This window comes from Eucyclogobius newberryi, unplaced genomic scaffold (genome assembly GCF_026437365.1).
Source record: "Eucyclogobius newberryi isolate DKJ021-1_F unplaced genomic scaffold, fEucNew1.0.hap1 SCAF_18, whole genome shotgun sequence".
NCBI classification, from domain to species: domain Eukaryota; kingdom Metazoa; phylum Chordata; class Actinopteri; order Gobiiformes; family Gobiidae; genus Eucyclogobius; species Eucyclogobius newberryi.
In genome coordinates, this window is record NW_027315812.1 from 16737330 (window position 1) to 16750530 (window position 13201).

The window sequence follows — 13201 nt, forward strand, 5'->3', positions numbered from 1 at the left end:
CTGAAGTTAGAAGTACAGATAAATTATGAAGATGCTCAGCCAACACAAGGGATCAATGTATGGATCTAGTGGGTTTAGGAGCCGTCCACGAGAGACTGGCAGCAACACAAAGTTGGAGAATATTAAACTTTCTCTGGAGGCCAATGTGCTGCAAAGTAGAGCATCAAATGATGTTTTGAATGTTTACAATAGAGTTTTGCATGGGCATTTACATATATAACGGTTAGTGTGTCATGATAAATTGTGTAGATAAATGTTACATAGATTTTGTAAATGACTATATTAAACAACCCACAGAGAACATAAAAAGCCCTTCATGTTTTTTTTTACAATTTGATTTTTTCCAATCTAATCTGTATTCCACATTTTAGAATTTAATAATATCCAAAGAGAGTAAGTTAAAATAGTTTTATCTGGACGGAAATTGTGAAATAAATGCAAGTAAAGACTCATTTTAATTATGACGCAAACTTAGCGTCAAACTTGAACAACTTAGCGATAGTACTAATCTGTGTCGCTGTCCATGGTGCTGAAATGTTTGTTTGTACAATTTGAATGTGTTTATTTAGGCTTTAACTTACATTTCACCCGCACAAATGTTCTGAATTGTAGCGTCTTACCTTTACATTGGTTCTCGTCCCAGGGGTAGACGCAGTTCTGCATCCCATTACACACCAGAGTGTTGTTTATGCACATGTTACTGTGGCAGAAGAAGGCATCGGCATCACAAGGAGCTGTAAAATAATTGATAACAATAACAGTTAAAGTTAATAAAATATGTCTACACTTATCTGCTTATAACACATTTCATCCCATGTACTTTAAACATGAAACGGAGCTATGGTAAAGTCAATCCTTTTACAGCTCAGACAGCTGGCCCAGCCCATCGTTTCTAAATGTCAGTTTGAAGTGTTGATCCATGCTTTTATAACAACCCGTCTGGACTTTTGTAAAGGTCCGTATGCCGGAGTTAGTCAGGTCTCCCTCAGGTGTCTGCAGCTTGTACAAAATGCAGCAGCATGACTCTTGACTGGTACTTTTAAGCACACTCACATTTCTCCAATATCAGCATCCCTGGCTGTCATAGAGTTTCAATTAGATTTTAAATGATTTTATTTGTTTATAAATCTTTAAAATGTCATAGATTCCTTCTCCTGATCTCATTCCTATTGACCGTGTTTGTTTGCCTGTTTCTGTTCTTTCAATGTGTTTAAATATTGTAACTTTGGTATGTGCAAAATTGGCATTGCAGCCACTGATGAGATGACCTAGAGTTGCTATGTGCCAATTTGACCAGAAGTAAATCTGTCTAGATGTTGCTCAGATCTGCCCTGATCCCCCAGAACCCATCTGTTTTTCATGAATTTTTATCTTCTTCTTCTTCTCCCAAAATTTGCAATGACCAGTTGTGGATTTGAATATTTCTGTGTCGAGAAATCCATTGCATTTACACATTTTACAGTCATTTTTATTAACAGACTAAATGTAGAGCTTTTGTCCTCTAAAACATAATATGCATTTGTCCTGTACATTATGTGGAAACAGTATTAGTCATAAAGTCAGCTTCGTAATGCTATGTGCACCCAAGTCTTATGGCCCCGTCATTCAAACACAAGGTGCCCTTACCTTTAACTACCAATAGCACTAATGTACAAGCCATGGGATTAGCTAGTTAAATTCCCTTGAGAGCCAAAAACACAATAATAATATTCTATCTCCTAAAGAACCTATTTACTTCAATGTTTTGATATACTTTCTCTGCAGAGAAACTAAAGTGAGAAACTGTTGCAAATCAATGTGACTGTTTTATAGATTTTAGTGCAAGTGGATGTGATAAAAGTTATTCATTACAGGCATTCTTTTTGCAGCATGTTGTAAATGAATATTGGCACATCAAATCGATGTTACGCCCTGGGATTAAAATACATTGCTCATCTTAGACAGTGAGTTTACATGTGATAAACAGATTAGTCTCCATAACATTAGTGCAAGAATTTCATTGTTCAGGCAGAACATGTGACAGAGGAGCTGATGTGATGACAACTACTACTACTACAACAACTACTACTACTACAACAACTACTACTACTATTACTACTACTACTAATTAAGATGCATTTTATCAACACCCCACAAGGACCACAGATGAACATATACTGATCAAAAAGATTTATTGTAAAATACTGATCAGTACGATTTATTATAAAGTACTCGATAAGGGTTATTGTGCAATAACTGATAAATGCCACTAAATTCAAAAGATTTCATGTTTAGAACTGTTTTCAGATGGAAACTCATTGTATTTGTATGAAAATATTACGCCGTCACTCCTTAATCAAATCAACTCAACTTTGATTACATCTAAGATAAGACCATCTGTTGTTTGTAGATTAACTTATATATTTTATTATCTTCTGCTGTATTGGAGCAATGATATTAATTGTGCAGAATTACCTAATAACTGATGTACTTGTAATAATCACAACCTAGTGATTTCTGAGTGTATTTCTTTACACAGCAGGAGCCACCGGGGGGCGCCAATACCTTCCATTAGTTCCTCACTGCACACCTCAGGGTGAGACTAGTCAATTTTTAGAAGATTCCAGAGATTCCCGATAATCTGCTTTCAAATTAATTTTATGACAGTTTGTGATAAATGTGCCCTTCTGGTTACAAAGGGACTCACGCTGCCAGCTGAGACATAATTAACTCCTAAATGAGCGGTGGGTGGGTGATAGGGGGATTTGGCTGTGAAGTGCCAGAAGCAACACGAGGGTCATGAATTTTTAAATGAAGTCCACAGAGGTGGCTTTTGTGAGTGAATACAAGCGCCACTAGATTGGAATTAACTCTGTAAATGGGCCAAGACTGCATTTCCAAAATTGGACACAAGATGGCGCCTCCCACAATTTGCACACGGATTGGAAAGTATTAGATGCAGGAGGATGGACTCAGGAGACAGAATGCCAAGTACATGGATACGTCAACAAAATAAACCCAAAGTCCAACTCGCATCACTTGTTTGACCCAAAAGTAGTCTGAATACACTATTGGTTGTACAAACAAATGTATAGCATAACAATAGCTCATTAAAAATGTATGAAAATCCAGAAATTTAAATAAAAGTAAATTCATACTGATTACTTACGGGTAAAACTAAAATAACTGCCACAATATTAACATTTGAGAATAGTCAGACAATATTATGTCAATCCAGAAATGTACTGAATCATGTCTTTAAACATATTATTAGGAGGTTTAAATACCGGACAAATGTGAAATGTAAAATGGTAAAATGTATCACAAATGGCAGAAATGTTGAGAAACTACACACCCTATAAAAGATGACGCATCATTTAGACTAAATCTTAATCAGCTTTTTGTAGCACTGGATATTCAAATGTCACATATCCTCAAAACAACTTTCAAAATATGATCTAAAATAAATGTATAGCCCACCTCTAGGCACAATATTGTCCACTACACGTGCAGAGCTACAGGTGCATAGTACACGTGCGCACTTTATTAGACGGTTTTCACAATGAGTGCTTCAGCAGAGCCTTAAAGTCTTTTTACGTCCTCAGCAGCTGCGTGTTCCCATTGGGGACGGCAGCTTTTAGAGAGGTGTACACTGCAAACCTTTCACCGACGTAATGTGTGTACCCAAACATCTTTACAGCCGTTTGTTGGTTATGTCACTGTTCACGTATATGCAGGAGGAACAGGAAGTAAGGAAAAGTAAAATCAAACAAAACAAGCATCTTGTACGGCGACTTGTGTCATAGTAGTCATGCCTCATCAAATACATGTACCGGTACTACCAGGGGACCTTTGCTGAAAGATGCCATTAAAAGGCAGCAGTGGCTCAGTGAAAGAGCAGTGATCCACAAATGTTCAGGTGGTTGGCGGTTTTTCTCACAGCTCTGACGTGTCCTCATGTCCACTCAAACTCCTGTGTTGGGTCTGTATATTTGATTTGGATATTTTTTTCATGATATTCCTTTTTTAATCTGAATTAGCCTTGATTTAGTCTAAGTTTTGTCTCTGTTTTTATTTTGACAAATACTTTAAACCTGAACATTAGTTTAATTTATAAATTACCGGTAAAAACAAAACACAACAGAAAACAAAACATAGCGGACAATAGCAGCACAAGATATCAAAAAAGGCATACATTTTCTAAAGTCTATGTTCCATTTTGTCCAAAGTCTATTAAAATTAAGACTTAACGACTATAACAGCAATCATTGTGTCAAAAATGATGTATTAAAATATCGCAATGACATAATATTGCAGTTCTTTACAGCCTATAATTTCCGATATTGTCCAGCCTTAGTAAACAGCATGGAAAGAGGAGAAGAGCGAGTAGAGACATTCAGCATGTTACAGCAATGAGAATCTTTGACATAACAGCGTACAATTAGTCTTATTCTCTATTGGTCTTTTGTTGTTGCAAAGGTTTTCAACGATATGAATTCAGCTTACAGACAAAAGGAAGTGTTGAGGTCAAAGAAGTGGGGCATTTTGTAAATTCTTGGACAGTTGACACACCCACTCGCCCGGTGTGGTCGCGGCTGGTTGTGTATTCAGTCTATGGAGCACCTGAGCGTGGAGCATTGACAGGATGCGGCAGGAGCAGAGCTGGATGCCGCTCTACGACGAGGGTCTGGCAAGGATCGCCTCAGCAGCGTTACCCCGGCAACAACAGCACAAAGCGGGCTCTGGCAGGAAACGGCCCCACCAAAGACAAGACTGGACTCCGCAACTGGACATGTTTGTGGGTTTAGACTGAAGAGAGTTGCTTTTTTTTAATCTTTGCTGGACAATGAACACAATCCACATGTATCTACTGGCTTTTTGTTGGTTGTGAAAGAGACATTGTGGTTGTGAAAGATCTACAGATGCTTTAAAACCAAGACAAATTTAGACATGCTACCGTTATGCGCTGTCAAAATAACTGAGAAAAATGTGGCAATAAGTGACAAGACTGTCAAAGAAAAAACAAATGTGCCACTGGAGAAAAAAGGCTTACAATTTACTCTTTGTTTTGCAGTGTTTTTAGTGCAGAACAAATATTATTCCATTCCTTCTTGAGCAAATCCCCTCAACTATAACTATAACTATACTCGTAGAATGTGGAGAAGAAGGTCAAATCGGACATATCTGTTTATGCAAATTACAAACAAAGGCTTTCACTTTTCTATCGTTTGAGTTCAAATAGTAAACCATTTCTGCAATAATGTTACGTAAAGACAAAAGTTGGGTCTTTTGTAATTCACGTTTTCACGAGCTACTTACACAGGAGACTAATGGAAACGTTTCTTTTTTAAGATCATCACAGGAGATCACAACACTTGTATAATATTCTTTAAGAAGGTTGTGGCTTTACCTTGAGTGTAATACTGTCTGTTTGAATGCAGGCTAAATGACACCGCGATGCTAAATATAGTGCGCGCAGTGAAGGAGCACAAGTCACTGCCCCATTGAATGAGGCTTGATTGAGAACGGGACGTGGGATAAAATCGATTCTGTAGCACAGTGTGTCTATTCAGGGTGATCTGGTTCATCAAAAATAGCCTTGGCTGCAATTTTGTCTGTACTCTGTGAACTTGTATACACGTTTAAAGGAGTATTATTTAGTTCTGGAGGGTCTGCCACATCGCTTCATGGAGATGTTGCCACTGCTTTACCTGGAATGTTCCTCGGTAATATTGCTTTAAACGTATCTATTTTGCTTTAGTTTAAGTTTCTCAAAAAAAAAAAAATGCATTCTTACTGTAAGTAGACTCACCTCTCCACAGATCTGACCTGTAACTTAGCCTTATGGAGTCCCCTGCTTCTCTCAAAGGAGGTAGAAAAGTTTAATGTGAGACAGCATTTTCCATGGAGACAAAAAGGTGGCGGCGCTTCACCAGAAAAGTTACATAATGCACCTTTAAGGCTTGTCTTTTATTATGATTTGAGGCAGATCATAACTGTAAAGAAAGAAGTAATACCTCATTTTTTTTCTGTAAAATATCACTATGCATCCTTGTTTGGAAAATCACACTGTTCCTTTAGTTTTATAGGGCTATTTTTGCAGCGATTGTAGTATTCTTATCATAACGGAACCTGGCTCGCACACTGAATATTATTATTTGGCAAACTTTCAAATAACACTTTCAACATTAACTTTATGCAAGGGCATTATAGTCAAGGCATGAAATATAGATCGATAAAAGCGACTAACTACAAAACAAACAAGTTACAATATTCCCCAAGCCAATATACAGAATATATTGATGTTTCGCCTCCTCTTCTATAGCGCGCGGCCTGTTTTACACTTCTCCACACGAGGCATGACGCGGCATGATTTCACAACGGTCGCTATTAAAACGCCCATAAAACTAAATGGAAACCTCTGGCAGTACATTGTAAACGAATGGCGTCCGACACAAGCCACCATAAACCCGACCTATGTTCTTGTGCCCTGAGTTTACGGGTCACACTCAAGACCCTCTTTTACAGTGTATTATGGGATGTTGAGCGTGGGGGGAGGGGGGGTCTTACGCTCTTGGTAGGTGGTGAAGAGGATGCGGAAGCGGCTCCTCCGGCTGGCCTCGTCTGCCCACATCCGGATGACTCCCAGAGTGGACACCAGCATGATGTCGTTGGCAACGGTGGAGCAGAATTTACTCTTGAGGTCCTCCACTGAGCTGAGGCCGGAGAGAAAGGGTTATGGTCAAGTTTTACAGCAGTTTGCAATCGCACTGTACAGATGTGGCACTCCATTTTACATTCAGACGGTCGTCGCATACGAGGCAGGGAAATCCAAGTCAAAATCATATATTTATAGTGGAATATTAAAGCAAATGATGTATTCGACTGTGAGAAAGTTCTGTTACTAATGATTATTTTAGTGGTTGGCTAGACACACTTTAAATACATTATCAACCAAATAAATGTTGAAATATGACAACTGAATGTTTTTAGATAGAGAATATGTATGAATGTAAGTAAGTGAATAAGTGTATTATAGAAGAAAATCAGAAATAGATTATTATTTTGATTTAAAAATGTCAGATCTCTTTGTATTAGTTTTCAGAGTCTGTTAAGGCTAGATTATTAATGCAACTGTTAAAATATTATTATAGATGAGATACAAGAATAAAATAAATGTTGCTACGTTATTTTACATAACGCAATTTTTTTTTTTTGCCGATTAATCTACAATGAACAGTGTTTGCCTAAAAAGAAGAAGAGATTGGGTCATACAATCATTAAAAAACTGCCTTGAAGAAGACCAAACGTGTCGGAATGTCCCAATATCCAAAAAAAAGTTAATTAGTGCTCTAATTAATTTGATACCTCCTCTTCTTTTTAGGAATTTAGTGGTGTCTTTACCTTCTGGATTCTGAAGAGCAGCTGATCCATCAACGCACTCACCTTTCCCGTTTGTTGTATAGTACCAGCGTATGCTTCTAGTTTTAAATAACATAACATATTTTATTATTATTTAAATAAAAAGAAACCCACCTGCCGCCATCATAGACCGCCACAAAATTACGCTTGCATTCATTTGAGTTAGCCATCTCATAGTCCAGGAAACGGAGGTAGATCTGAAAAAAAGTGGTGACACGTGAGCACATGAATAAGGGCACAGTGCATTAGTACAAATCAGAGAAGGGAGAGATAAACATTCTTAAGAGCATCTTGACTATCCCATTACCACTACAACTCAGAATTCAGAATATGAACATGACTGTATATGGCAAGTCTTTACAAACACATGTGAAATACAGATATTAGCTTTGGACTCTTTATAGATCGAACATAATAGCAGAGACAGACTGTGCAAAAGCTCTAAATGCCCTTTACTGTCCTTGATCTAGCAAAAACATGTGTATAATTATGTCCAAATCATATAAGTATAGCTGTCCAAGAAAGAAACATTATAAAAAAAACGATTTGATGACTTTTGGAACATTTTTATACAACAGTTGCTGCAGAAAGCTCGGTCCGTTCTGTCCAGCGCTGATCAATGAGCAGCGTTTACGAGAAGAGTTTGTGACGCTGGAGGTTTAGACTTCCCAGAGCCAAAACAAACCAATTTGTGCATTACGTACTTTATTCCCCTGTGCAATTAGCGCTCTTAATGATCTCTTGCACAACAGGGTGTTTTACATCCGAAGAATCTTTAGAACGTCTTTTCTTTATTTTACTTAGGGACTCAAACCGGTTGTGTTCCATTGTGTCTTCAATGTTATGACTGTTTTAATAGTGTTTCTGTCTGTATTGTTGCTGCACACTGGCTTTCCATGTTAAAAGATTGATTGGGGAAACTACTACTGAGTCTGGATGATAAAACAACAAAATAAAGCATACAATTTGGTATTTTCAAAGAACAGACTATACAAAAATGAGTCATATCTGAAGGGGTGGTACCAAAACAAATGTGCTAGTACTTCTATCGAATCCTTATTTACTCATTTATATGACCAAAAAGAAGCATGTACCCCCCAAAGTGTTACAGATTGTTAAAAGGTACTTAAACTGTTATACCCCAGCAGCAGAACACCACGTCACTCTCCTCTACACGAGTAAAGGTCACAGGATCACTTCTTGTTCAAGCCTTTTCAAACTGTCATGTATCAATCATCCACGAGTCCTGAGATTGACCAATCAGAGGCCACGTTCTGGTCCAGCGGCTGCAGCTCTCCCTTCATTACAGTTAATGAGTGGAACGCCCCTGACTGTGACAGCGAAATGCGATACTTTATGAATGCACAAAGACAAAAGCTGCAGATGGAGCGAGATAATGGACCCCGCAATGTCAACTCAGCTCCACCAACATGACGGGAGAAATACACCCGCTGGGACAAAACAAGCAGGCCAATTTCCCCCCCATGCTCCCACTCGGGTGTAAGTAATAGTCCGTCAAATAAAACTGTGTCATTTGGTGCCACTTTGCGGACTGTGGCGGCTTCATCACAAGAAACAGGACATTTTGTATCCTGCAGATGAATTAAATGGTGTCAGCGTAATCTGTGGAGTACAAACGGTGTACAGTAAAGGCCCGCGCGGAGACAAATTAAATCTAATGTCGCACAGAGGAGACGCTGTAATCCATTGCTTGTTCCCAGAGGTATTACCGCTAAGTGTTAAGTTAGCAGCTTTGGGTTGAAATGGATTCGTTTTGTACACAAAATAATGAGCACCTTTCTCTGAAGTGAATAAACTTGGCTATCACTTTTACGGTAGCTGTAATTCATTGTTATAATTGAAAATAACTTTTTTTTTTATTAGTGTTTGATGCTCAAACTCAGTTCATTCTTTCTAGAGCAGTCAAAGCTGTTTACTAATGGGAACCATGCACATCAACACACATTTTTATTTTTGAGGTTATAAAAGCTTCCCTTTTCGAGGTAATCACAATATCACAAAGGATTCTGGGGGAAAAAAATCATCCTCTTAATATGAGAAATGTGTGTGTGGAATTAACTTTTTCATTATCAACAGGTTATCAGATTTCATTATTTTAATTTAGAAGTGCTTTTAGTTCTTTCTATTTTAATCATTTATTTATTTATTTTTAGAGGAACACATTAACATTTATTTGAGATAAAACATGGATGTCCTTGTCTTTTAATCCACTTTAGAGACCGTCATGCAACATCAATTACATCACTCCATAATTAACCGTGGCAGGACAAAACGTTCCAAAATGTCCTCAAACAAACCCTTACATCATCCACACATACTTCGCGCGGTTCAAACCAAATTTCATGCCAAGCAAAGATCCTTTTCGGTGACGAATTAAGAAAACAATTTGTGGTCAGTCCTCCATCTTAAAGCCGAATGATGGCAATAGATCAGGTGGATACAATCACCAATTTGTAATGCAGGAGATCGGCTGTGGTGGAAAATGGGCCGCCTTTCTATCGATTTGCAGTCGCACAATATAACGATGCAGAATCCATCACGGCTCTGAAGAATATGTCCTCCTCGTTGCCTAAAGCTTCTTGATACGCTCTTGGTTGGGCTCATTATTGCCTGAATGAATGTCCATATTTTGGTCATTATGTTTGCAGACAGACACTGCATGGGGTTATAGATGATCCGGGGCAGGTGCACTCAAAATTACAAATGATTTCCTCTAGCAAGATACGATTTGTACAAAAACAGCTGTCGGCAGAATTGTATATGCTAATCAAAAGGACTATGGAGCATTGCAGCTTCCTTTAGGGTGTTAGTGTCCTCCTATAAATTATATTAAGTCATTTTTAGGGCATATTGTGACCAGTGAGAAGTGCTGAGGACAAAGTTTACCTCTTCATCAAAGCTTATGTAACCTCGCTGGACGTGAGGTAATACAACTGGATAAATGGTATGACTTTGCGTGACTTTGACAAGGGCAAATACAAATTAAATATACATAATACTGCATCTCCTTAGAATTATAAGGTTCTGTCTGAGTTCGAGGTAATTCTGAGATATTTAGGTTTACAGCAGCAAAGGGCACCTTAAGGAAAGTCTAAATTGAGAAAGTGGATGTTACACTATGGGCATATAATTAAATGGACTGGATCACATTGTACAAACTATAGTCGTAAATGATCGAAAAGTACATGTATCATAATGTGGGCAGTGAATATAATCTCTTTCTACAATATGTCTGGCAGTTGGCCCAATCATTTGAAAGTTGGTTTTGCGAATCGACCAAGGTTAAAATGACGGTTTAAAGTGGCTACAACAGAGCAAATCCTGCTGCAGTGCTTTCACTTCTGGCAAGAACACTGGGCCATTATTGCTTACTCCAACAATATATCTTGCATCAAGCCTTTCTCCCTTCACTTATCCTGCTGTTAGTGTCTGAGCCATCTCAGCCTAAAGCGTCATATATGTTTCCTAAAATGCATTATTAAGTATATCCCCTGCCTGCTTGTGTCTCTGTGGAGCTGTGGGTCTTGGCTAATTAGAGCCCCCAGTATAGGATGTCATTATGAGTGTTTTTGGCACACTGGCTTTAGTGCAGCACTGTATCAGCAGAGGGGACATAAAAGCACTGGCCCTAACCTCAGGTGTGTACGTTGTGTACAGTTAGAGAGGGACAATATCCTCTGCATCTCCTTCAGTGAGATAACATGAGTCTGCGTTATTGCTGTTCAGAGACTGCAAACTGAGTTTACAGAGAGGAATTTATGCAATGTGTTTTCTCTAAAGCAAAATGAGTCAAATAAAAAATAAAAGCGCGATTGCATTTATTCTCATTATGCATATTAGTAGAACTGTTGGTATTTCCTGATGTATCCAGCAATATGCACTCTAAATTCAGAGTTAGCTGTTAGCTATTAGCTATCCTTTGGGGCCAACTCTCATGGAATTTTTTTTTACCGCTGGCATTTTATTTTATTCTAAAGCTGTGTACAGACCGCCGCGGCCTAATCGCGCCCGACGCAGAATTTGAGCGCGTGTACATTAGAAAGGTTTATGCACCGGACGCGCGTTATCGACGCACTGTACACAGGCGCGCGTACGGCGAGCTCGAGCTGTCTGCGCACATGCGCAGTAGAGGTGTTGTCGCCTGAGCAGTGAAGTTGTTGTCGGTGTGGCCTTTCATTGTGTAAAATGGCGGATATCGAGAGTGTTGTTTTCGCGTTTTTGGTTTTCAAAACCCTCACACGGAGGCGCCGGGCTCAGCAGGGAATTCCATGGGGAATACCGGAAATGCGAGGGGCAATACGTACGTACGTCACTCGAGCGTCAGCTCTGATTGGCTGCTGCGGCGCATCTGCTGCAGAGACCTGAACAAATCTGAGCACGTCGCGCTAGTCGCATTTGTCGCCTCGGCCGCCTCATACGCGCGCTCAAAGCGTCGAGAGCGTAAGAAAACGCACCAATCGCGCCGCAAAAACGAAGAAATCGCGCCGCGGATAACGCACTACGTGCTCGACGCGCGTTTACCATAGACTTTGAATGTAAACTGGACGCTTCGGCCGCGGCGGTGTGGAACCCCCTTAATGCACAACCATAACTCTGGAATAGCTAAAGAGTAAGCTGAAATCTCACTCACAGTAAGGACAAAGGTATTTATATATATTTTTTGTAATAGAACCATACAAAATGAAATAACATTTGTGTATTTTTTGGCCTAAAATGCCTTTAAGCACATTTTGCCAGGAAGGTTCCACAGAATGTCATTAAATATATCTCCTTTAAGGCAAGCAGAGGGCACTACTAGGGCTCAGATCTGTGGAGAGGCGACCCCACTCCCAATAAGAATGCATGTTTTTTTAAGCAATAACGACAAATACAGAAAATAAAGAAACGTAATGCCGTACTGTGGAACATTAAAGGCAAAGCAAAGCAGTGGACCCTCACAAGAAATATATTGTGCACCTTTAAATATACTTACATAAAACTGAATATGCAATGGTGTGTTTTTGAGTTCCCCATTTGTCTGCATGTGTCTCACTGTTACGATACATGTGAAATATACTATTTCTGTGGCACGGACTTGGCAACATATTGTACAACCTTATGAGCCAAGCGGACACACTGGTTTTAGATGTGTTTTTCCATGAGCAGCAGTGGAGCGACAGAATAAGTGTTAAAACCTTGTATTTGCAGGTTTTCCATCTGAGCTGTGGTGTAAAACTGCAGGAGACGCAGCCGGAGGGCACAATATGACACAGACTCTGACCAATGTCACATAGATCAAACTGCCAGCGCTGCCCCCTGTTTGTGCTGAGGGGAAATGCACAGCCACTGATGACACTAACTAAAACAGAACAATCTATGTGATTTTAATTGGATAAAGTAGATAAAAGACGCAAGCAATTCAAGTTTTTAAAGAGACATTTTTTTCAAGTTCATATAATACATTTTAAAATACAATATAATTATGATTTAATGTTACAAAGTCAATGTTGGCCCTCGAAGTTAACACAATGTAGGCTTTAATGTGATTGTAATTATGGACACAATTACTTGACCTTTTTAGTAATCTTATAATTACATTTCAAACTTTATTTGGAGGTCACGATATAACATTGATTTTGTGTTAAAGATTATTAAGACTATTGCGAAAAGAAACATCACAATTGATTGATTTTTATTACCAAACAGTGAAATCCTTCATTTCTTTCATTCCCATATGTCTAAAACATGACTATTCCTTAAGGGTGTCACCAGCTTTATGAAATCTAACTTTCTGAATGAA

At 38.8% G+C, this 13201-nt stretch overlaps 1 protein-coding gene across 4 annotated transcripts in view; it reads right to left on the bottom strand.

The window, feature by feature from the left end:
- neto1l (neuropilin (NRP) and tolloid (TLL)-like 1, like) overlaps nucleotides 1-13201 on the bottom strand; it is a 78955-nt gene that overhangs the window by 5569 nt on the left and 60185 nt on the right. For all 4 annotated transcript variants that reach the window (XM_072450712.1, XM_072450710.1, XM_072450709.1 and 1 more), the window contains exons 7-9: nucleotides 7516-7598; nucleotides 6550-6695; nucleotides 621-734 (exon numbers count right to left, since the gene is read on the bottom strand). In XM_072450712.1, the coding sequence (XP_072306813.1) occupies nucleotides 621-734; nucleotides 6550-6695; nucleotides 7516-7598 (343 nt within the window). The remainder of the gene's footprint in view (nucleotides 1-620; nucleotides 735-6549; nucleotides 6696-7515; nucleotides 7599-13201) is intronic.